The sequence below is a fragment of the Lycium ferocissimum genome, chromosome 4, assembly GCF_029784015.1.
Source record: "Lycium ferocissimum isolate CSIRO_LF1 chromosome 4, AGI_CSIRO_Lferr_CH_V1, whole genome shotgun sequence".
Taxonomy (NCBI): Eukaryota; Viridiplantae; Streptophyta; class Magnoliopsida; order Solanales; family Solanaceae; genus Lycium; species Lycium ferocissimum.
In genome coordinates this window covers 45,537,780-45,562,819 of record NC_081345.1, presented here as the reverse complement: position 1 = coordinate 45,562,819, position 25,040 = coordinate 45,537,780, and the positions used below count along the sequence as shown (strand labels likewise).

The window sequence follows — 25,040 nt, the reverse complement described above, 5'->3', positions numbered from 1 at the left end:
CTGTTACTTTCTCAGTGCTATAATTAATTAGTGTACTTTGGATGACAGTCTGAAAGGCACTTAGTAAAGTAACCAACTGAATAAAGCCAGAGATGTAATGGGGACAGTCTTTGAGTGAATTGCTATGTATCGGACAAAAGTCACGTGTTTTACACTTTCGCTGAATTAAACTAAATAGAAAGAACTAAGACATTCTCAATATTAACGAAACACAATCCTTTTTTTTTTTTTTTTCCCTATCAAGTGTTCGAGTAATTAGATCGACTATATCGGATTCGCGCGCGTGAGCTTCTTTGTCAATTTTTTAAATGCAGCCTCAAACTCGAAACTTGTCGATTAAGGACGAGCACCACATCAATTTTGTGAGATCTTTTGATTATGAAACACAATCTTTTAATGTAGCACCACAGAGAACTAGTCGTGATGGAATAAATGAGATTTCTTCGCTTCTTAAGATGTATTTGGTATGAACAAAAAAATTATAATCTTTTTTTAAAAAATGGAAGTAACTTTTTACTTATTTTTTGATACTTGAAAAGTATATAATCTCAAAAATATAATGGGGTGGAGTAGGTGTTCGCAGGTGAGGGGAGTGGGGTGATCAAGGAGTTTGGGGTTGGGTATGTTGGGAGTAGGAAGAGACAACGATCTTGGAATGCTACTTATAGAACTTTTTTTTCCTACTATTTTGGTAGGGAAGTCAATTGTTTGATTTTCAAAGAACTTGTTTTTATAGAGAATGTTTTACTAAATATGAGAAAATTAAAAATATTTTTCAGCAAATCAAATACACCCTTAGAGATTTTGAGTTCAAGCCCTGTAATAGAGAAATTTTTTATAACAAGTATTTTTGTTCCTTTAATAATCTCTACACGTGCATATTGGATTAGTCAAGTTGGTAGATATTTCGAATACTGGATGCTTATATCAAAAAGGACAAACTGAGAAATAGGTTTGTTAGAGTAAATAACTTTTTACAATGTTAGATTAGCCAAAGGATATTTACATATAAATCTCTTTAGATGTGAAACTTTAATCTTGAAAATAAGGTAATATCCTACTACAGCAGGTATATATGACTTGATAGTGTAAAAATTTCTTGCAATGAGTATGCATATAACTTCAAACCAACAAAACTGAATTTGTGTTACTAACTAGTGTTCTTTTCGATCACTACAACTACTTCTATAACTCAATGAATTTAAGAAGCAATTTAATAAGCCTACTTGTACACATCCAAAGTTGAAAGATATACTTACCAGTTGAGGTCAAATTTGAGAATCTGTTTATGTATTATGCCTTTCTAAATCTTTTCGAAAATTTATTAGAGAAGTAATGGTAAAATTGAAAAGAAAAATCTTTCTTACTTTATTAAAACGATAAATATTTTGGAATAACTATCTTTAGCAAAAGTGATAAGTAAAGAGTATATATTTCTCTATAAAATATATGATCCCTGGCGTCAATTGTCAATATTACCTGGTATGTAAAGCCTCTGATAAAAACAAAAAATAATACATATATTTTTACAGAACAAAATTCCTCGAGGTACTGATTTTGTTTTCTATTTTTACCTCGATTGAAACAAGACAATCTCTAATTATAATTTCCACTACTGAAGAGGCACGGCATTGAACCTCGAAGTTTACTATTTTATGCTCTATTGTCTTCCAATACAAGGACTTCTTTGGAAAAAAAATAAATATTCTATCTGCTTTTGTAGTTTGATTGAAGAATATAAGGAAACTTTTGGTAGGTCATGTCTTAATTTGTACAGAGAGGCGGAGTCAGAATTTTTAGTTTATATATTCTGAATCAAAATTCATTTTACTTACTAGTTATGACTATATAACTTGTTCATATTATATAAATTTTTAACATAAATACAGAATTTAAAGGAAAGTTTCTAATTTCTTTTAAACCCGTGAGTTGCATTGTGGCTCCTCCCTTGAACATGTTCACAAACAGCCGGCCTTTCACCGGGTTGTTGGCATTGCTAAATGCTCTACCACAAAGCAAGTTTTCCCGAATACTATAAATGTGGAAGCGGCTAAAGAAGTCAAAGGAAGAAAGTTGTTGGACAACCATATACACGAGATTACATTAGTATTCTTAAACTAAATGTGTGTATAATAAATTTAAAAAAAACTCTTTAAATCTTGTAGCTTTATTTAAATATATCATGTCATTCTTATAGAGAGGGTTGTTAAGAGTAAAATGAGGATATTAAAAACTTAAAAATACAAAAAAAAAAAAAAGTAATACACGTAAATTGAAACGAATGAAATAGTAGAAAAATGAGCAAATGACAAATTCATAAGTTTGCAGATCCTGATTTATGGAGAAAATGAGAAGTTACTTTCATCCGATGTTTTCTTAATCCAATAAACACATGACATGTATTTTTCATATAGACCTTAATCACTAATCATGATTAAGAGTTCATTTTCCAGGTGGGGTTTTCTTTGCATTCTCATTTGTGTTTTTGTAAATGGAAAGGGATGATTAAATCACTACTTTTTTGTCTCTGAAAGTGCAAGTGGAGTCCTTTCAAGCAGATGGCAAAGTGACAGCCAAATCAAGTTATCCAAGCATGCTGAAATCCAAAAGCCAGCCACACAACCAGCACAAGTGCAAAAAGTTGTCGAATTGAGATCTCATTCTAAGTTTCTAACCAAGGATTTTTGTGATTTTGAAAGATCCAATACAGAAGAACCAAGAATAGAGGGTCCCCCTCCATTGTAAAATAAGCCATTGCCCTTTTTTGACCCTAACTGTCGGAATCCCAAGAGCGGACATTGTCGTTAATTTTTGACAGGGTTAATGCGTTTGCTATCAGCTGACCCAAGGATGATTTCATAGTTCCTATGTGGTGGAGATGATGGGATTGGTGCATGAATTTTCCTTCCTTTTCTGTTGCTGCATTTCACTCAAAGGGTTGAGGCAAAAGCTTGGGCTTAATATTACTTGCCCCAACTAACACTTAGACATTATTATTAATCTTTAATACTCAACACAATCCAACGTAAGCCTGTAAAGTAAAACAAATTCATAATCAAGCAAGGAATGCTCTGGAACCTTAACCATTCTGCCTCAAAAAAAACTTGAGATGTACTATAAATCGTTAATATATTAGGGAATTGCCACTTAGTGTTGGCATGGAATATGACATGCCTCTTCCACACTTTAAATCAGTTCACTCATGTTGACCTTAGGATGAGAAGTAATTGTTAGTATATTCATATATCGTACATTCATGGAGAAAATTTTCGATATATTTTCTGCTAACGCAAATATTTGACTTTGCTACACTTTGTTTATCGGTTCAAAGTCATCATATATCTTCTGCAAAAGTTGAATGAAATCTTGTTAAATATGCCTGTCCTTGGATCAAGAAAAAATATGTTCTGAAGGAGACGCGTTTACAGATTTCTTATAAGAAACAAACACTTGACTTCAGCCACCTCCACCAACTAAGATTCCACCACTTATCCAGAGATTCAACCCGACTACCCATCTTGGCACATAAATTCATATTAACATAGGCACTAGTCGTGGAATAAGCACGACAAAATATAGTGCAACCAGGTATAGAACTAGCAAGATCGTATCAGCATATTTTTGTATTGGTGGGAGGTAGTAGGTGTGAAATTGAGTCGAGGTACGCGCAAGAAAAATGGCTGGATGACCACTAAGTATCAAAAAAGAAACAAAAAAAGATCGTGTCAGCATATAGCTGTATGCTGATCTACTTGTCTGATACTGAAGAAGCATTAACACACAGTTTGACTAAGTCTCAAAATGTCCATCAGCAATCTATTGACAGAAGTCTTTATTTCATCTGGTATTACTAACTGGGGAGGAACTGATTCCAGCGCGTACAGAGTAATAACCCGCATTACTACAGGCAAGTGTAAATTGTCCATATCGCGGTTCCAAACACTCTGATTCACAAACTTGCATGACGCTTTTAAGGCACATTTGCTGCATACCTGAAGTGAACACATAACATTTCAGATAATGAGAGGAATAGGGAAGAAGGGGGGAGGAAATTTGAGAATGTCCTCAGAAAAAGAGGATTCAGCATCTTGTTTGATCTTAGGGAGCAGAGAAGGGAAGTTTAGCCTGTTTGGTCAACTTTCTCCAAGGTCAAAAGTGTTTTTCCCCAAATATAAGTGCTTTTTTTAAATTGACGTGTTTGGCCAAGCTTTAAGAGAAGAGAAAGTGCTTTTGAGTAGGAACAAAAGTTGTTTTTGAGAAGCTGCAAAATGTAGCTTCTCTCCAAAAGTACCTTTTTGGAAAGCACTTTTGAGAAAATATACTTAGAAGCACTTTTAAAAGCTTACCAGACACTAATTATTGCTCAGAAGTGTTTGTCAAATTAATTAGCCAAACACAAACTACTTCTCACCAAAGTACTCTTTTGAAAAGCACTTTTGATAAAACCACTTTTCAAGATAAGTTGATTTTAGAAGCTTGGCCAAACCGGTAAGTTTCCTAAGAGCAAAAGAGACTCACATTATCTTCTTGAATTCTGAAATATGCACGCAACCTCTTAGCAGAAAAAACAGTCTTCTTTGCGATAGAAGGGCAACCAAAAAGGGCCACCTTTTTCAAGTCACTGCCAGACAACCATCTGAACAACCAAGTTTAATAGATTGAGGAGCTGAATAAAGAAAGTGTTTAAACTTAACGAAGCACAAAAGTTTAGCCCTAAATCGCCTATCACCTCTAATAAGTTTCTAGGTAAACATCGGATGCTTTGAGGGGGAAAATTGTATCCCAGTTTAATTTTTTTAAATGAAAACTTTTCAGGCAGGTTGGGTTTTAATTTAATCGTGAATTAAAAATGTGGCAAGCTTAGAAAATGACACGTGGCTATTCTAAAGACCAAATTTGACCCAGGCTGGTCCGTAAGTTTGAGGGGTATGTTTGAGCCCAAAAAAACGTTAAGGGTATTTTTAGACTAAAAGGTTAACATAGGGTATATGTGAGTCATTTTCATAACGTTAGGGGGGTATTTTTAGCCCTTTTCCGTTTCGAGTTTGAACCCCCCAAAAAATGACCATAGTGTTTCGTCAGTAACATACGCTCACATCATCGGCGATTCGACAAGTAATGTCAAACTTCTTCCTAGGCAAAAAGTTTGAATCTTTAAAGCGCTTCATTGTATAAATGTGTAACAAACATTACCATATCAGGTGAAAGCTCTTTGTACAACGTATGATCCTCCATAGTCAACGCTGCTGACTTTCTTGATTTACCCTCTTATTATCCTCCTCATTCACAAGCAATTCATGTAAATTTTTACTCTTCCCTCATTTCTTACTCTTTCCCTCATTTTCCGACAACCCAGTACCAATTCTAACCTCCTCCCAAATATTAGCTTTTTCATTTTTCCTTTTCTCCATTATCATGTACATTATCAGTTCCAAAACTATTAGCTTCTATGTTTGCATAAGGCTCAAAGCAAGTAATATCAAACTTCTTCCTAGGCAAAAAGTTTGAATCTTTAAAATACCCTTCTTTATTTAAATGTATCACAAACATCACCATATCAGGTGAAAGCTCTTTGAACACTGTATGATCATCCATAGTCAACGGCGTTGACTTTCTTGATTTTACCCTCTTATTATCCTCCTCATTCATAAAAAAATTCATGTAATTTCTGGCTCTTTCCCTCATTTTCCGACACCCCATTACTATTTCTAGCCTCCTCCTTACTATTAGCATAGACAAATACTTTATGTTTTTTTCAATAATTAGCATACAGAATTGTAGCAATCTTCTAGCAACATTGGAGGGCAGGCATATGGTGGATGAAGATACAGACAGAATTCTTTGGGGCAAAGCAAAGGATGGACTGTAAAGGAGAGTTATAACTACTGGAGCTCTCAAAATGGCATTCTTGAGGAATGGCCTTGGAAACATGCCTGGAGAACTAGGCAGCCTCTCAAAGTATCCTGGTTCACTTGGACTGCTTTTAGAGAATCCTGCCTAACACAGACAATCTCAAGAAGAAAGGAATAATTCTTATCAATAGATGTTTAATGTGTGGGCAGGACAATGAAACAGTAAACCATCTATTTATTTACGCTGTCCTGCAGCAGCTGACCTTGGCATTTGTTCTACTCCCAACTGGGCTTCACTAGGTAATGCCCTTATCCATGAAAGATGCCTATGCAAGCTGGTCACTGTCGAGAGTTGGAAAAACCATCAAAAGAATCTGGAGAATGATCCCTACAGTTATTTTTTGGTGTCTCCGGAAGGAGAGAAATAGCAGATGCTTTGATGGAATCTCAACTCCTATTAGTACTCTCAAGGCTAGATGTTTAGAGTGCTTATTTAGTTGGCATTTTCTTACCCCTTTAAACAGTGTGGATACGTTTTTGGATTTTGTTAGTTCCCTGTCTTTACCTTAGCTTAGTACAATAGGCAGGATTCCTTTTGGCTGTTTTACAGGTTTTAGTCTAAGTTTGCTTCCTGTTTTGTTTGAAGCAGCTTCTTTTGCCCACCTGTAACCTTACATCTTCTTGATGCTTTACTAATGACATTTGATTACTTTATCAAAAAAAAAAAATTAGCATACTGAATTCTATCAAAAATGTCATTATCGAAAGATTTTGGCAGACCAACAAAACACAAATTAGACTAAGAAAACTCAACCAATTAAACTATAACAACCTGAAATATTGGGCCTTGGCCCATCTAAGTTACTTAGGTGTTAAGTCTTGGCCCATACTACTTCAATCATAAGCTATTTATTACCCACTTCTCGAGTACCTACTTGATAACTTAAAAAAAAAAAAAAAAAGGCAGAGAAGCATCAGCATAGTTCCAAGAAGAAGGGGAAAAAAAAAAAAACAAGAGCTACAGGGAAAGGAAGTGAAGAAAAGAAGCTAGAGACTTAGAACCAGATAAGAAAAATTCAAGATCCAACTAGTTTTTCCATTCTTGACTTTGTGCAAGTAAGTTCTTTCATCACTAAATTCATCCTTTTGTTGGGTAGGGAGCAATAACAACTAAGATTTAGAATCAAATAAATTGAAATTCTCTTCTAGAGTTCTAAATTTGGGGAATAAAACTGAAAAACCTGCTGTTGGTATGCTCAGGCCAGACAGAGAATAGCAGTAGCTAGAAATCAAAATTTAGTATCCTGATGAGCATAGGTTAATTGGGGGAAATTGGCAGCTGATAAGCCCACATGTGACTCGAATATTGCTTTATATATTTTAGATAACTGATACTTCAAGGAGACAATTGTCGGAAGCGAATTGGAGTTATTTGGCAAGAGTACACTGAGTGATAATTCCTTCATAGTTGATTTTCTTTTTCTGTAGCATGTTTTAAATTCGTTTTCTTGCATAGAATTGGTCGTCTAACGAAAGAGATTATTTGCACGCGGACAAGCAACAACATGACCTTATATATAAAAACACATCAATTCACTTTTACACACCGGATGTTCTTGAACTATGCCATTTATGAGTTGTTATATATTCTTTTTTTATAAGGATGAGTTGATATATCTTCGCTGGATTTAAATTCTTGACACGGAAAGAATATATTTGTATTATGAAAAAGGAACTTTCGGAAGAACCTTTGCTGTAGTCCCGTTATCTAACGTCGGGATCGCAGACTCGGTGCACCTTGTAAGTGAACTCGTATTGTACAAAGGCCCTTTAGAGTGAACTGGGCGACGGGGTAGTCAGACGGCTATGGTAATGTCACGCCCCAAACCTGGGCCTGGACGTAACACGGCACCGTTTTGACGATCGTACGTGACCGAGCGAACCATCGTTGATCGAATCAACATGTGATATCAACACATAACTAATTGGAAACAACTAAAACACGCCGATTATACTAAAGGTCACCGAAAATCATAACGCGGAAATACTTAGACAATCCGAAATACCGAAAGTAGCCTAACATGGCTAAAACCAAAAAACGATCGAACAATCGCCAACAAGTGCAACATAATAAATATACGTCTCGAATCAGGTGTATGACCCCCCTCGAAGAGTACTTAATAATTAAGCCGTTCAAACCGAATCAGCTAGATAGATAACAACGCCCCGAAGGAATGCGGGGCTCACCAATAGCCGATACGTGCACTCCCAAAGGGCCGAGTCGTCAACTCGTATATCGTTGTCGCATCGCGAGATGCAGCCCCTGCAATAAAAAGGGACATCGGCACATTTGAATTGTACCGGTATGTAAAGCCAACCGAAGCAATAAAATACCGAAACCGAAACCGAAACTCGATAATCGTAATCGTAATAGCGGGGAAGTAGAGATATGAATACTCCGCTCTATATCTCGAATCATCCGTATTATCCGTGTTTGTATATGCGGGGCCTCCCGACCAATAACAACGCTTGGCCATGGCCTCGGCCTAGTAGTGCGCCACCAACGGCTCTCGGCCTACGTATACGTATACACAAGATCGTGCCGTGCCCTCGCAAAATCACATATGTATAATTATGGTTAATTAATAAGACTCGAGACCATAACAACAATGAACAATGCCAACCGAAATGTATACATCTTTGGACTAAATTGAAAACATTCGACCGTTTCGAGCATACCGAATTTTCTAGGACCGAGACTCGTGGTAACAATACATAAGTCTATAAAGATTACGTGTTGAGTTCATGATATTCAAATTGATAACCATGAACGATTCTCGTAATCGCAACCCTAAGATAACGGTTCTCTACAACATATCATAAAACCAGGGCTAAACCGTATTCGAGTCAAATTAACCGACAAGTATGAAGAATGAGGCGTAGGAGAATCATGAACATTCCCTAACGTAGATAGTTAGCCTCACATACCTTAATTCTGACCTTTGAGCGTAATACAATGTTCGTCAACCTTTTCAACTTTGATCTATATCAATACAAGTCAAAGGATTCTATATTAGCAATAATATTCATGCTTTTGGTCATCTAAGCATTTTATCAAACACTTAGTGGGCATGAAGCTCCATAATCTCCATTAATGGTGATTTCTTCACCCAATTCCCATTCTATTACTTCTAGGTGATTCTACAATCTCAATTAGGTGTAATCAACATCATTCTTCATCACCCACATGAATACAACAATCCCAAATCAACAAATCAAAACTCAGCATAATTCATATAATTTCCTTTATCAAACCCATTTGTTATTCTCCCAAGAATTCATCAATTCTCAACTATAAATGATTTGAGAGTAGGAATATTACCTTTTATGAGCATCCACCACGAAATCAACACCCCAAGTTTGATTTGTAGCTTAGAACGACATAAGAACTTGTACTACACTTTATCCTTCCGAGCCTTGGGATTCGGGGCCTTCAACTTGGTTGATTCTCTACTTTCTCTCTCTAATTCTCCTCTCTCTCTCCCTTTCTCTCTCTAAAATCTGAAAATATGGAGGAAATGGGGCTGTTAGGGTTAACATTTCCCTTAAATACCAAGGGAAATGGGTTTGACCCAACTTGAAATCGGGTTGGGACCTTTCGTCTTAAAACGTCCATATCTCCCTATCCCGATGTCACCTATGATCCCACGACCTATGGTTGGAAAGATATTTCAATTATCTACAACTTTTGTTCTTTGAGTTTTCCCAAATTCCCAATTTATGATAGGGTTATGGCCTCCCGAAGTCAGGTGACCCGAAACGTATATACGGACCAAGATACGGTCGGCATGGTCCCGTAACACAAGGTACGGACCGTAACTTTGTACCGTACCTTGGTGAAAATTTCCGCCGAGCTTCCGGAAATTTTTGGGACGTTACGCGTCCACTGTTACGGCCCGTAACACGAGTTACGGTCCGTAACGTCACCGTTACGCCAGGCAGAATTTCCAGCGAACATGCTTCAGTAAAATGGGCATAACTTTTTGCACGGATGTCCGTTTGACCCCCGCAAGATACCGTTGGAAAGGTATTTCAAAGATCTACAATTTTAAATCAAGGAAGTTTTCCCAAATTCATAACAGATTTTCACGAAAGTTGGCTGGAAGGCAGACGTATCAAAAACTTAACGCCGATTCGATAGGATTTCAAGTGCCTTACTATTAGCCATATTGAGACGATCATATCTCCTTGCTCCGATCTCTGATTGGCTTGGTCTTTATATCGTTAGAAAGGTATTTCCACATACTACGAATTCATTAGGGGTAATTTCCCAAATTCCAAACCGATTAAGGAGTTATCGCCCGAAATAGGCCTATCAACCATTTTCGCAAAACGTTCAAACCTTCGGTGTTTCCACTAGAACTCTAATGATATGAGCTTAAACTCGGTTCCAAGATGCGGGGGTGTTACAATATCTCCCCTTGGGATCATTCGTCCTCGAATGATGGGTCATGGTTAACAATATGGCCGGACATAGCTTGACATACATGAACATGAAGGAAACACGACAGAAATACGGAGACTCGAACTACGACTATTCATATCTCATAATAACCCTCCCAAGTCTTCAATTACCTCACCTGGACTTACCGGCGATTTATGCATCCCCCCCTGCACCAAGGCTAGTATCTTATACTTATAAATTCTTCTTTTGATGGGATCTAATTAACTTTCCTTATCTTCCGTAATTCCTTTGTACTCTATAACATTTATGAATCTTTCGACTCCGTCCGAGCAATTTCTACGGAGAAAAAAACTAAATTTACTTACATGAACGGGTTGCCCCGTATTAATAACTCGGCATACTCCATCTTTTAACGACTTAACTCTGCTTTCACGCTCGTAAATCTTAGGACAAACCCCTTTTTTTTTTTTTTTTTTTTTTAACAACTCTTAAAGGTTATTCTTCTGTAGTTTGCTGTCTTACGACTTAGCTGATTTCTTCTTCCACTAGTCACTCTACTCTGAACTTAACTTAAGCCCTTAGTTTCTAACACACATATTCGGATGTATCTGAACTGTCACCCACTCAAGGTGTTCATCTGAATAGGAAAATCAAATCATATTTCTAATAGTTCTGCTGAAATTGCTAATGCATTGCATCTACTCAAAACTTACGTACTATTTTTCTGTCAATCACCTGCTAGCTTCATATTTTCTTATTCTGCTCTGAATAACCTAAGTTATTTCTAACTCTCCCTCATCATCTGACGCTATTCTATGGCTGTATACTATCTTTTCTGAACTATGGATCACACTTAAGAAACCTTTATCCATCTTATACGAAAGATACCCAAGCTTTCTATACACTTCAAAGTCATATCGATATATACCCATCCGGAATGAACACTTACTCACATAGCTTGTTAGAGGATCGTCACCTCTCTCCTTATTTCATAATAATAATTACTTCGAATTAACTTACGGCCGTCGTACTTCTAACTCGATCTCGACTAAACTTAAACAATTCTAAAATCATTCATATTCGTCCAACCTTCTTCCTCGGTATTCTTGTCTCAATCATACTATTACTTCTTTTACATATAAACTCGTCGTAATTTATCCACTCGCTTATCAACTCAGCCGATCTTCCAATATAATACTCCATTAAGATTGTCACCTCTTCCATATCATCTCTTAGTATCACAAGCCTTTCCAAATTATCCTAGCATTACTTTTTACCATATCGATATTGTCCCTCGTAATTACTATTACTATCAATTTTTTTTTACGATTAACTTTATTTCTCGAAGTCGGCTTGCAACTTGGTCAAATCCTATCATTATCGTTGACACGACCTTTCAGAGACATACTACGAACTTATATCTCATTCTCCTTCTATTTCTAGAAAAATTTTGGCAGGGTTTCCTCTATATTTCTTACTATCCCAAACTCGTACGCAGAAATACCAACAATGCCTCACAAGGCCAATATATATAAATATATGTCATATCATATCATAGCCACACGGGCTCCCAATTTCAACAACAAGTATAAAAATGATGAACTTACCTCATATGTCCAACTCAAACCGTACCCGTTATACTTTCCGTTTATTTTCCTTCAATCTTTAGCTGAGATGGAGCGGGTCCCGACGACCTCCGCAGTGTTCGCCACCACTTCCTTGAGATCCTCCATGATTTACCTTTTTCCCGTTGACTTAGCTCCTTTTTCTAATTTCTCTCGATATCCTCTCCCCGTTGTATTTCATTCTCAAGAACATCATTATCATTCAACATACTATTCATTCCACCACACCCTTCTCGGGCAACTTACATTGTATTCCACTTTCAATAGCACTTGAAATCTCATTCGTTACCGCAAATACCGCACGGTGTACTCCCATGGGTAAACATCCTTAGTTGAACCTTGAGTTACCGTTCATCTTCTCGCGCATTCGAAACGTACGTAATTGGGAAGAGAAGTTACTTATTGCTCTAAGTCATGGCACGATCTAGAGTATGGAAAGAAGTGAAACAAAACTTCGAATGTCTTGGTGGTCAATCGTTTATATGTGTGGGCCCTCACACACATAAAGAGACCCCACCGGACACCTACCATAGACTCCCCAAGACACTCTGAACCCACCGCTTCGATACCAAAGTTTTCCCTTTGTCACGCCCCGAACTCCGGGCTCCGGACGTAACACGGCACCCGGTGCTCGATCGTACGTGACCGAGCGAACTATCTCACCGTCGAATCAACATGTGATATCAAAACATAACTAATTTATAAAATAAACATACGCCGATTATACTAAAAGCCTCACCGAAATATCATAACGCGGAAATACTTAGACAATCTCGAACATATCCGAAAGTAGCCAACATGGCTAAACCAAACAATCGAACGACCGCCAAACAAGGCTAACATAATAAATTCGATCGTCGAATCGTGTTCATGAAGCCTCTAAGAGTACGAATACGTAGCCGCCTATAAACTCGAACCGACCGGATAACTAACAACGCCCGGCGGAACGCGGTCACCGCACCGATACGTGCACCCCAAAGAATCGAGTCGTCAACCCGTATATCGTTGTTCGCATCGCGAGACGCAAAGCCCTCAAGCAATAAAAGGACATCAAGACTTGAATCGTACTTCGGCCGTAAAGCAACCGAAGCAATAAAATACCGAAACCGAAATCGAAATCGATAATCGAGAATCGTAATAGCAAGAGAGCAGAGATACGAATACTCCCTCGCTCTATATCTCGAATCATCCGTATTATCCGTGTTTGTATATGCGGGGGCCTCGGCCGATAATAAATGCACGCTATGGCCTCGGCCTAGTAGTGCGTCACCAATGGCCTCGGCCATGTATACGTATACGTGCGTACGCGCTCGCGCCTCGGGCAAAATCACATATGTATAATTATGGTTAATTAATAAGGATCGAGACCATAACAACAATGAACAATCGCCGACCGAAATAGACATGCCGGGACTAAATTCAAAACACCGACCGTTTCGAGCATACCGAATTTCTGGTACCGAGACTCACGTGGTAACAATACATAAGTCTATAAAGATTACGTGTTGAGTTCATGATATTCAAATTGATAACCATGAACGATTCTCAGAATCGCAACCCAGAAGATAACAGCCTTCTACAACATATCATAAAACCAGGGCTAACTCGTATTCCGAGTCAAATTACCGACAGTATGAAGAATTGAGGCGTAGGAGAATCACGAACATTCCCTAACGTAGATAGTTAGCCTCGCATACCTTAATTCCGGCCTTTGAGCGTAATACAATGTTCGTCAACCTTTTCAACTTTGATCTATATCAATACAAGTCAAAGGGATTCTATATTAGCAATAATATTCATGCTTTGGTCATCTAAGCATTTTATCAAACACTTAGTGGGCATGAAGCTCCATAATCTCCATTAATGGTGATTTCTTCACCCAATTCCCATTCTATTACTTCTAGGTGATTCTACTGATCTCGATTAGGTGTAATCAACATCATTCTTCATCACCCAGCATGAATACAACAATCCCAAATCAACAAATCCAAAACTCTAGCATAATTCATATAATTTCCTTTATCAAACCCATTTGTTATTCTCCCGTTAATTCATCAATTCTCAACTATAAATGATTTGAGTAGGAATATTACCTTTTATGAGCATCCTTACCACGAAATCAACACCCCAAGTTTGATTTGTAGCAGCTTAGAAACGACGGCAAGAACTTGTACTACACTTTATCCTTCACGAGCCTTGGGATTCGGGGCCTTCAACTGGTTGATTCTCTACTTTCTCTCTCTAATTCTCCTCTCTCTCCCTTTCTCTCTCTCTCTAAAATCTGAAAATATGGAGGAAATGGTCATAGCTCAGGGTTAACATTTCCCTTAAATACCAAGGGGAAATGGGTTTGACCCAACTTGAAATCGGGTTGGGACCTTTTGTCTTAAAACGTCCATATCTCCCTATCCCGTGTCACACCATGATCCCACGACCTATGGTTGGAAAGATATTTCAATTATCTACAACTTTTGTTCTTTGAGTTTTCCCAAATTCCCAATTTATGATAGGGTTATGGCCTCCGAAGTCAGGTGACCCGAAACGTATATACGGACCAAGATACGGTCACCGTTACGGTCCGTAACACAAGGTACGGACCGTAACTTTGTACCGTACCTTGGTGAAAATTTCCAGTGAGCTTCGGAAATTTTGGGACGTTACGGATCCACTGTTACGGCCCGTAACACGAGTTACGGTCCGTAACGTCACCGTTACGCCAGGCAGAATTTCCAAGCGAACATGCTTCAGTAAAATGGGCATAACTTTTTGCACAGATGTCCGTTTGACCCCCGCAAGATACCGTTGGAAAGGTATTTCAAAGATCTACAATTTTCATCAAGGAAGTTTTCCCAAATTCATAACAGATTTTCACGAAAGTTGGCTGGAAGGCAGACGTATCAAAAACTTAGCCGATTCGATAGGATTTCAAGTGCCTTACTATTAGCCATATTGAGACGATCATATCTCCTTGCTCCGATCTCTCGATTGGCTTGGTCTTTATATCGTTAGAAAGGTATTTCCACATACTACGAATTCATTAGGGGTAATTTCCCAAATTCCAAACCGATTAAGGAGTTATCGCTGCCCGAAATAGGCACATCAACCATTTTCGCAAAACGTTCAAACCTTCGGTGTTTCCACTTAGAACTCAATGATATGAGCTTAAACTCAGTTCCAAGATGCGGGGTGTTACAGGTAAATCCATAGTGTCAGAACGTATATTTCGATATTGGCATAGGGACCTCCCAATAAATAAGAACGTGATTATTTAACTAGTTTAAACATAGTTTTCATAGATGTATTGTTCTGTTGGTTTAAAGGAGATATCTTTTGATGATTTTATATGTTGCATGATTTCTTAAACATATGCTTGTCCCAAATAAAACGCTATGATTGATATTATTACTCACTCAGTCGGTGTGGTGACCCCGGCTCCCTTGTTTTAATTTCCTACGGATAACTTAGCCGAGGGTGACATTCGACTCGGACGGAGCGATAGACGGAAGGCGACAACGAATCTAGTAAGCCCCGCACTTGTTTCGCGTGGGCCTTCGTATTTGCTGACTACTATAGTATATTAGTTTTTTTTTTTTCAAATCCTAGAGTTTTGCTCCTTAAGTCGGCCTTGTATATCTTATTTTGGCTCGTGTTAGTAAAGTATAGCTTGGGACTTATAAGTTTTGCGAAAGCCCATGGCTTGGGATTCTGATGCTCTATAAAACTTAATATGTTAGTATTGTAGCTTGTTGGATTACTTTACTGGGTGTTGACAGGTTTTGATTTATGGATTTTCTCCCGGTACAGAGGAAACTCTGCCGAAATTTTTACTAACAAGAAATGATTCAGGCTTGCTCGGTTGGCTTAGGCTAACTGAGCACCGGTCATGACCTAGGTGGGTGGGTCGTGACATAAACATAACACACAAAAAACCAATAGCAATCAATATGAAAATGTGCGAATATAACGAAAGTTGGATCCTTACTTAGCAATCTCTTGGTAATCTCTACCAAAGCGCTCAAATTTGCATACTTAACAAAATCGCGAGCATAACTATTCTGAAAGCAAGTAATATCAAACTTCTTCTAGGCAAAAAGTTTGAATCTTAAAAATACCCTTCATGGTATAAATGCTTCACAAACATCACCATATCAGGTGAAAGCTCTTTGTACACCATATGATCCTCCATAGTCAATCGCGTTGACTTTCTTGATTTAACCCTCTGATCCTCCTCATTCACAAATAACTCATGTAATTTCTTACTCTTCCCCTCATTTTCCGATACCCCATTACCATTTCTAGCCTCCTCCTTACTATTAGCACAGACAAGTACTTGATGTTTCTTCAATAATTAGCAAACTGAATTCTATCAAAAATGTAATTATTGAAAGATTTTGGCAGACCAACAAAACACAAATTAGACTAATAAACCTCAACCAATAAACATAACACACAAAAATCTAATAGCAATCAATATGAAAATGCGCGAATATAACTAAAATTTGATCCTTACTTAGCAATCTCCTGGTGATCTCTACCAAACTGCTCAGCTGCATAGTTAACAAAATCGCGAGCATAGCTATTCTCGAAACAAGTAATATCAAACTTCTTCCTAGGCAAAAAGTTTGAATCTTTAAAATACCTTCTTTATATAAATGTGTCACAAACATCACCATATCAGGTGATAGCTCTTTGTACACTGTATGATCATCCATAGTCAACGGCATTGACTTTCTTGATTTTACCCTTTTATCCTCATTCACAAACAATTCATGAAATTTTTTACTCTTCTCCTCATTTTACGATACGCCATTACCATTTCTAGCCTCCTCCTTTCTATTAGCATAGACAATTACTTTATGTTTTTTCAATAATTAGCATACTGAATTCTATCAAAAATGTAATTATTGAAAGATTTTGGCCGACCAATAAAACACTAATTAGACTAAAAAACGTAACGTGGAGAAAATAATCGCAATCAATATAAAAACGGATGAATATAACTAAAGCTGGATCCTTACTTAGCAATCTCTTGGTGATCTCTACCAAACTGCTCAGCTGCATACTTCACAAAATTGCAAGCATAGCTATTCTCAAAGCAAGTAATATCAAACTTCTTCCTAGGCAAAAAGTTTGAATCTTTAAAATACCCTTCTTCATATAAATGCTTCACAAACATCGCCATATCAGGTGAAAGTTCTTTGTAAACTGTATGATCATCCATAGTCAACGGCGTTGACTTTCTTGATTTAACCCTCTGATCCTCCTCATTCACAAATAACTCATGTAATTTCTTACTCTTCCCCTCATTTTCCAATACCCCATTACCATTTCTAGCCTCCTCCTTACTTTTAGCATAGACAAATACTTTATGTTTTTTCAATAATTAGCATACTGAATTCTATCAAAAATGTCATTATCGAAAGATTTTGGCAGACCAACAAAACACAAATTAGACTAATAAACCTCAACCAATAAACATAACACACAAAAAACTAATAGCAATCAATATGAAAATGCGCGAATATAACTAAAATTTGATCCTTACTTAGCAATCTCCTGGTGATCTCTACCAAACTGCTCAGCTGCATACTTCACAAAATCGCGACCATAACTATTCTCAAAGCAAGTAATATCAAACTTCTTCCTAGGCAAAAAGTTTGCATCTTTAAAATACCCTTCTTTATATAAATGTGTCACAAACATCACCATATCAGGTGAAAGCTCTTTGTACACTGTATGATCATCCATAGTCAACGGCGTTGACTTTCTTGATTTCACCTCATTTACAAATAATTCATGTAATTTTTTACTCTTTACCTCATTTTCCAACACCCCATTTTCCTTCCTATTAGCCTTTTCATTTTTTCTCTTTTCCTGCAAAATCCTAACTTCATCCTCTAACTTTCTTAATCTACACTTTAGTCCCTTGTTTTCACTTTCATTGTCAGTTTCATCCTCACTTTCTGATTGTTCAGATTTTTCTAATAGACCAACAGATTCTTGAAAGAAAATACTCAATGGTTTCTTTGTTTTTTTCTTTTCTGAACTTGTTGGTTCTTTTTGTAACTGAGTTGAAACTGAAAAAGGTCTTAAAAAAGATTGTGAAAAGTGTGTAATTTGATATGGGGTTGAAGAGTTTAAGCATGTTGATGATATTATTGGGTTTAAGGCAAGTTTATGGAGTTGAAAATTTGTTAGAAAATGTAAAGATTGAATTTTTTTTAGGTGTATCATTGGTGGTTTTTTTTTTTTTTTTTTTTTGGTTATTTGGTGAATGGATTTTGGATGAGTGTATTGAGGGATGCCATTAGAGGGGTTTTAGGGGTTTTGCAGCAATACATCTAAGGGTGATGACTGTAATTTGTATTGTGTTGGGCCAAAAACAAAAGTGAATCGGGTTCCTTATTGGGCTAAATTCTGTAATTTGCACTTTTGTTCTATTTTGGGCTGATATTTAATTTTTGTTTCATGGGACATTTTAGAATCATAATCATAATATCTTAAAAAATTTATGTCTATAAGTTCGGTTTTGAAGGGTAAAAATTGAAGACCAACCTATTTGAAGGGAAATCGTGCAATTAAATACGATTGAGTTGGGCTGAGAATTTTGTAACCGATCTGTATTAATGGGGTAAAGTTCACAAATAATCAATTTTAACACTGTCGCTTAAATTGTGCCTGTTTTTTTTTTTTTTTTGTACGTGCACCTATTTTGGACGATGTAAAAGTTGATCTTAATAAAGTCTACTCCATACACAAAATATCTGAAGTTTTCATATGATTGAAATTTAGGCACATATAGTTTAGTCATTTTTGTTTGAATAAATTGAGTTATTTTTGCTTGAACTTCAATTTGAAGTTTCCGTCATATTTATCCCACTTTTATCTGACTTCCACCCTTTTTTGCTTGAGAATTTCAATATTTTTTTCTTACTTCAATCATTTTTATCCAAACTTCATGCACTTATAGCTGAAGTTCAAGCAAAAGTAGTTTATTTGGGATAAAATTTACTCCCTCCGTTTTAATTTATATGAATCCATTTATTTGTAAAAGCGCGACATTTAAGAAAAGTGAAAACTTTTGAAACTTGTGGTTCAAAATAAGTCTTGAATATTTGTGTGGTATAAATCATTTCATAAAGTGAATTTGTTTAAATTAGGAAAGAGATCATTCGTTTTGGCGTAGGAACCTAAAAAGGAAATAGGTTCATATAAATTGAAACAGAGGGAGTATATTTTATTCGGCCGAAGAGATAAATTTATACCTTCAACCAAACAAATTATAAATTTTATCCCAAACTTAATCTTAAATGACCCATCTTATCTTATCAAACTCGGTACTATTTTATCCCATCTCCCAAATGAAATAAATTAATTCTGAAACTATAATTTCAGGACTATAATTCGGGAATAACTTAATCCGGGTATCACATGGCCCCTTTTTTTGTCATTTTATCAGATTTTAATAGTATTTTATCAGCCTAACTTTCCTATTCAATACTCAAAGACCAAATTCCAACTGGAGGAGAAAAAAATCAATTCTCCTCCAATTTCATCAATCCAAATGGGAACCTATTTTTGTATTCCCTTTTTCACAATTCTCATCCAATTAATGGCTACTACTGTAAAACCCCAGCCCATATGTCCTGGAACTGATCCTACACTTAATTATCTTCCGGTCATTGGAATTGTTAGTCATCCTGGTGATGGAGCTTCAGGCCGCCTGAATAATGCTAGTGATGTCTCTTACATAGCTGCTTCTTATGTCAAGTTAGCTGAAATGGCTGGTGCTAGAGTTATTCCACTTGTATATACTGAGCCTCCTGAAGTTCTCAATCAAGTAAATATTATACTTTCTTGCTTTAATTCAGCTTTACTTTAGACCCTGAGTGTGTTTGGTATTGATGGAAAATGTTTTCCAAGAAAATATTTTTTTTTCTAGGAAAATAAGTGACTTTCCTACTCATTTTCTCGTGTTTGGTAGGAAGTTGGAAAATGTCATTTTAAGAGCATTTGCATATTCAAAGTGAAGTTTTTGAATATAGAGTGCACCTTCTGGTGGCAGGGAGGGGGTAGGGGTAGAGTTGGGGTGAGGGGGTAGTTGAGGTGTAGGTCAGGGTGGGGGTGAGTGGGATTTGGGGTAGGGGGTGTGTGGGGATTTGGGGGTGGGGTGGGTAGGTAGTTAGGTGGTTAATGTAGATTCTATAATCCTAACTAACTTTCTTATTCAATGCTGTAAAATCCCAATTGAATTTCCCTAGCTGTTTTGTGATCGATCCTACACTTAATTATCGGCCGGTCATCGGAATTGTTAGTCATCCTGGTGACGGAGCTTCAGGCCGCCTCAATAACGCTAGTGATGTCTCTTACATAGCTGCTTCTTATGTCAAGTTTGCTGAAATGGCTGGTGCTATAGTTATTCCGATTGTATATACTGAGCCTCCTGAAGTTCTCAATCACGTAAAATATTATACTTCACCCCTTTAATTCAACTTTACTTTGTATTATGTATGAATTCGGACGACCCATTAGCTTTTGATTAGACCCTTGGTATGACGGAAAATGTTTTCCAAGATTTTTTTTTCTAGGAAAGTAAGTAATTTTTCTACTCATTTCCTTGTGTTTGGTATGTAAGTTGGAAAATGTCATTTTAAGAGCATTTGCATATTCGAAGCAAAACACTATGGGTTTTTTAATACAGAGTGCAACTTTTGGTGGTGGGGGATTGGGGGTTGGTGGAATTGGGGTAGGGATGGGGCGGGAGTATTGATTTGGTTGGGGAGTGGGGCGGGGGTAGGGTCGTGGAGGGGTTGGGGTATGGGTTGAGGCGGCGTGGGGGTAGGTGGGGTTTGGGGTATGATGGGTGGGGGGGAGGCTTAGGGTGGGGGTATGGTGGTGGCTAGGGGTGGGAGGTAGGTGGTGGCTAGGGGTGGGGTAGGTGGTGGTTAGGGGTGGGGTGTAGGGTGGTGGGTAGGCAGGTAGGTGATTAACATAGAGAAGCTCATTTCACATCCGTTGACCCTATAGATTCTCAAAAACCAGGAGAAAACCAATTCTCCTCCAGTTTCATCATTCACCATACGGTATCAATCCAAATGGGGACCTACTTTTGGATTTCCTTTTTCACAATTGAATCCCAATTGAATTTCCTTACCTGTCCTGCAACGGATCCTCCACTTAATTACCGGCCGGTCATCGGGATTGTTAGTCATCGCGGTGATGGAGCTTCCGGTTGCCTCAATAATGCTAGTGATGTCTCTTACATTGCTGCTTCTTATGTCAAGTTTGCTGAAATGGCTGGTGCTAGAGTTATTCCTCTTAGATATACTGAGCCTCCTGAGATTCTCAATCAAGTAAATATTATACCTCTTCCTTTCCCTTTAATTCAGCCTTACCTAGTAATATGGAAATTCAATTTTAGCATAGGGTGGAGCTGGTGTGTTTGATATGACAGAAAATGTTTTCCAAGAAAATATTTTCTAGGAAAATAAGTGATTTTCCTACTCATTTTCTTGTGTTTGGTACGCAAGTTGGAAAATCTCGTTGTAAGAGCATTTGCATATTCAAAGCAAAACACTATGAGGTTTTTGAATACAGAGTGCAACTTCTGGTGGTGGGGCGGGGTTAGGGGTAGAGTTGGGGTATGGGTTTAGGCGGGGGTGGGGGTGGGGGGTAGATGGGGTTGGGGAGTGGGGTGGGAGGTGGGGTGGTGTAGGGGGTAGGGTGGTGGGTAGGCAGGTAGGTGGTACAAGCTCATTTCACATAGTTGACCCTGCAGATTCTATCATCCTAACTAATCTTCGTATTCAATACTCAAAAACCAGGAGAAAACCAATTCTCCTTCAGTTTCATCATTCATCATACTGTATCAATCCAAATGGGGACCTACTTTTGGATTTCCTTTTTTACAATTCTCATCTAATTAATGGCTACTACTGTAAAATCCCAATTGAATTTCCCTACCTGTCCTGCGACTGATTCTTCACTTAATTATCGGCCGGTCATCGGAATTGTTAGTCATCCCGGTGACGGAGCTTCTGGTTGCCTCAATAACGCCAGTGATGTCTCTTACATTGCTGCTTCTTATGTCAAGTTTGCTGAAATGGCTGGTGCTAGAGTTATTCCTCTTGTATATACTGAGCCTCCTGAAGTTCTCAATCAAGTAAATACTATACTTCCTCCCTTTAATTCAGCTTTACTTTAGACCCTGGGTGTGTTTGGTATTGACAGAAAATGTTTTCCCACTCATTTTCTTGTGTTTGGTATGTAAGTTGGAAAACGTCATTTTAAGTGCATTTGCATATTCAAAGTGAAGTTTTTGAATATAGAGTGCTAACTTCTGGCGGTGCGGGGGGGGGGGGGGGGGGGTAAGGGGTAGAGTTGGGGTGGGTGGGGTTTGGGGTAGGGGCGGGTGGGGGTGGTGGGTAGGTAGTTAGGTGGTTAACATAGATTCTATCATCCTAACAACATAGATTCTATCATCCTAACTAACTTTCGTATTCAATATTCAAAAACCAGGAGAAAACCAATTCCCCTCCAATTTCATCATTCATCATACTGTATCAATCCAAATGGGGACCCATTTTTGTATTGCCCTTTTCACAATTCTCATCCAATTAATGGCTACTACTGTAAAATCCCAATTGAATATCCCTACCTGTCCTGCGACTGATCCTACACTTAATTAGCGGCCGGTCATCGGAATTGTTAGTCATCCCGGTGACGGAGCTTCAGGCCGCCTAAATAATGCCAGTGATGTCTCTTACATTGCTGCTTCTTACGTCAAGTTTGCTGAAATGGCTGGTGCTAGAGTTATTCCTCTTGTATATACTGAGCCTCCTGAAATTCTCAATCAAGTAAATATTATACCTCTTCCTTTCCCTTTAATTCAGCTTTACTTAGTAATATGGAAATTCAATTTTAGCATAGGGTGGAGCTGGTGTGTTTGATATGACGGAAAATGTTTTCCAAGAAAATATTTTCTAGGAAAATAAGTGATTTTCCTACTCATTTTCTTGTGTTTGGTACGCAAGTCGGAAAACGTTGTTTTAAGCTATGTTGCTCGGACCACTTCACTTTTCTTTTTACCCGTGTTCGACACGACACGACACCGACTTTTGATGGATTCGTGTCGGATCTGGTCAAACGACATTGGATACTTTGACCAAATCCATGGACTATAAAAAATTATTTTTGTTTTTTATTTCTAGGCATAGTTTAGTTATTTTTCTTATAATTTTGAATTATTTTAGCCGAAAAATATAATCGGCACACGGATCCGTACCCGAATCTTAAAATTTAGATTATGCCGAATCAACCTGGGATCCGTACCCGTATTATATACACCGAGTCCGAGCAACATAGGTTTTAAGAGCATTTGCATATTCAAAGCGAGAATTTTTATCGAGGTTTTTGAATATCGAGTGCAACTTTTGATGGTGGGGGCGGGGTGGTGGGGGATTGGGGTGGGGGTTGGGTTTGGGTTGGGGTTGGGGGGGTTGGGTTGGGGTGCAGTGGCAGAGCCAGGATTTTAATTAAGGGGGTTCAAAAAATATAATGAAGTAGACAAACGAAGAAGTCAAGTGGGTTCAGTATCTATTATATATACATAAAAAATAATTTTCACTTTGTATATACAGTGTAATTTTTCGTCGAGGGGGTTCATCCCTTACTGGCTCCGCCCCTGGTGGGGTGGGGGTAGGGTGGTGGATAGGCAGGGGTAGGCAGGTAGGTGGTTCATACATCGCTGCTTCTTAAGCCAAATTTGCTGAAATGGCTGGTGCTAGAGTTATTCCTCTTATTCCGGAAATTCTCAATCAAGTAAATATTATACTTCCTTGCTTTAATTCAGCTTTACTTAGTATTACCTTCTAGTATGAAATGGGTCTGAATCAAGTGGAGCTAGTGTATTCGTATGAAATTTTCAATCAAGTAAATAATTTACCTCTTCAGTTTAATTCAGCCTTACTTACTACTCCCTCCGTCCCAATTTATGTAATGGTGTTTGACTGAGCATAGAATTAATTGAAAAAACAACTTTTGAAACTTAATTCCAAAACTACCATACATATTTGTGTGGCTATAAGTATCTCCTTAAGAGTAAAATGTGAAGTTCAAGTTAAATTGTTACTCTTTTCATTCCATTTTAACTGTCGCTTTAGCTCTTTTCACGGCAATTAAGAAAAACAATGTATAGTTTACAATGGTACCCCTATTTATTAGATGCTTTTTGAGAATTGAGTAGTATTAAAAAGAATTAATCCCTCCGTCCCAATGTATGTGATATAGTTTGACTAGCCACGGGGTTTAAGAAATAAAGGAAGACTTTTGAATTTTGTGGTCTAAAATAAGCCAAAGATATTTGGGTGGTTATAGATCCTCGTTAAGCGTAAAAGGTAAAGTTTAAAGTTAAATTGTTGTCAAGTAAGGAAATGTATCATTCTTTTTGGGACAGACTAAAGAGGAAAGTGTATCGCATAAATTGGGACACAGGGAGTACTACTTTAATGTAAGTGTACAGTTGGAAATAATTGCCAACTTTAGAGTCGAATTCCTAAAGTGACAATTATTTTGATCTAAAGCAACAGTTAAATGGGACGGCGGAAGTACTAAATATAGAAATGTGTCATTTGTTTTTGGACGGGCTAAAAAATAAAGAACGACATATAAATTGGGACAGAGGGCTTTAGCTTTTCAATTTCAGAAAAAAAAAAATTGGGACAGAGGGCTAGTATTTTTGGAAAATCGATTTTATACATCAGCATCAGGTATATGAGTCTGAATAGAGGGAATTGATACATAGGATTCATATAGCTGGTCACAACAAGTTTGGGATTTAGGAATAGTTGATTGATTGACTGATTGATCTTTTCACAAGTCTACTGTTAAATAAGTAAAGTTGCAGCTAAGTAAAAATAGTCTGACTATGATGAACTGTTTGAACATCCGCGTCTAGTATGAAATGGGTCTAATAGAGGGAATGGATACAAAGGATTCTTGGAGCTGATTTAACTAGTTTAAGGTTGAGACATAGTGATATGATTCGGGATACACGCAGCAGAATAATAAATAATTCCCCAAAAGAATTGAAGAACAAAA

At 37.6% G+C, this 25,040-nt stretch overlaps 2 protein-coding genes across 3 annotated transcripts in view; one reads left to right on the top strand and one right to left on the bottom strand.

The window, feature by feature from the left end:
* Window positions 1–3,702: 3,702 nt before the first annotated feature.
* Window positions 3,703–18,296, bottom strand: LOC132053272 (uncharacterized). The gene is made up of 3 exons (XM_059445227.1): window positions 17,488–18,296; window positions 4,519–4,636; window positions 3,703–3,992 (listed from the first exon to the last, which is right to left on the bottom strand). Exons 1-3 carry the CDS (start codon window positions 18,174–18,176, stop codon window positions 3,774–3,776), a joined length of 1,026 nt encoding a protein of 341 aa, XP_059301210.1. The 5' UTR covers window positions 18,177–18,296; the 3' UTR covers window positions 3,703–3,773.
* Window positions 18,297–19,431: 1,135 nt separating this feature from the next.
* Window positions 19,432–25,040, top strand: part of LOC132053274 (gamma-glutamyl hydrolase 2-like) — a 54,998-nt gene continuing 49,389 nt past the window's right edge. For both annotated transcript variants that reach the window (XM_059445229.1, XM_059445228.1), the window contains exon 1: window positions 19,432–19,782. In XM_059445229.1, the coding sequence (XP_059301212.1) occupies window positions 19,507–19,782 (276 nt within the window). In that variant the 5' untranslated portion in view covers window positions 19,432–19,506. The remainder of the gene's footprint in view (window positions 19,783–25,040) is intronic.

Excerpts from the sequence above, each read along its gene's own strand:
- LOC132053272 (XM_059445227.1), bottom strand. The coding sequence starts at position 18,176 with ATGATACACCTAAAAAAAATTCAATCTTTACATTTTCTAACAAATTTT. Across the intron at positions 4,637-17,487 it reads GATCACCAGGAGATTGCTAA|ATGGTTGTCTGGCAGTGACT; the intron begins GTAAGGATCAAA and ends TTGGTTGTTCAG. Across the intron at positions 3,993-4,518 it reads TCAGAATTCAAGAAGATAAT|GTATGCAGCAAATGTGCCTT; the intron begins GTGAGTCTCTTT and ends TGTTCACTTCAG.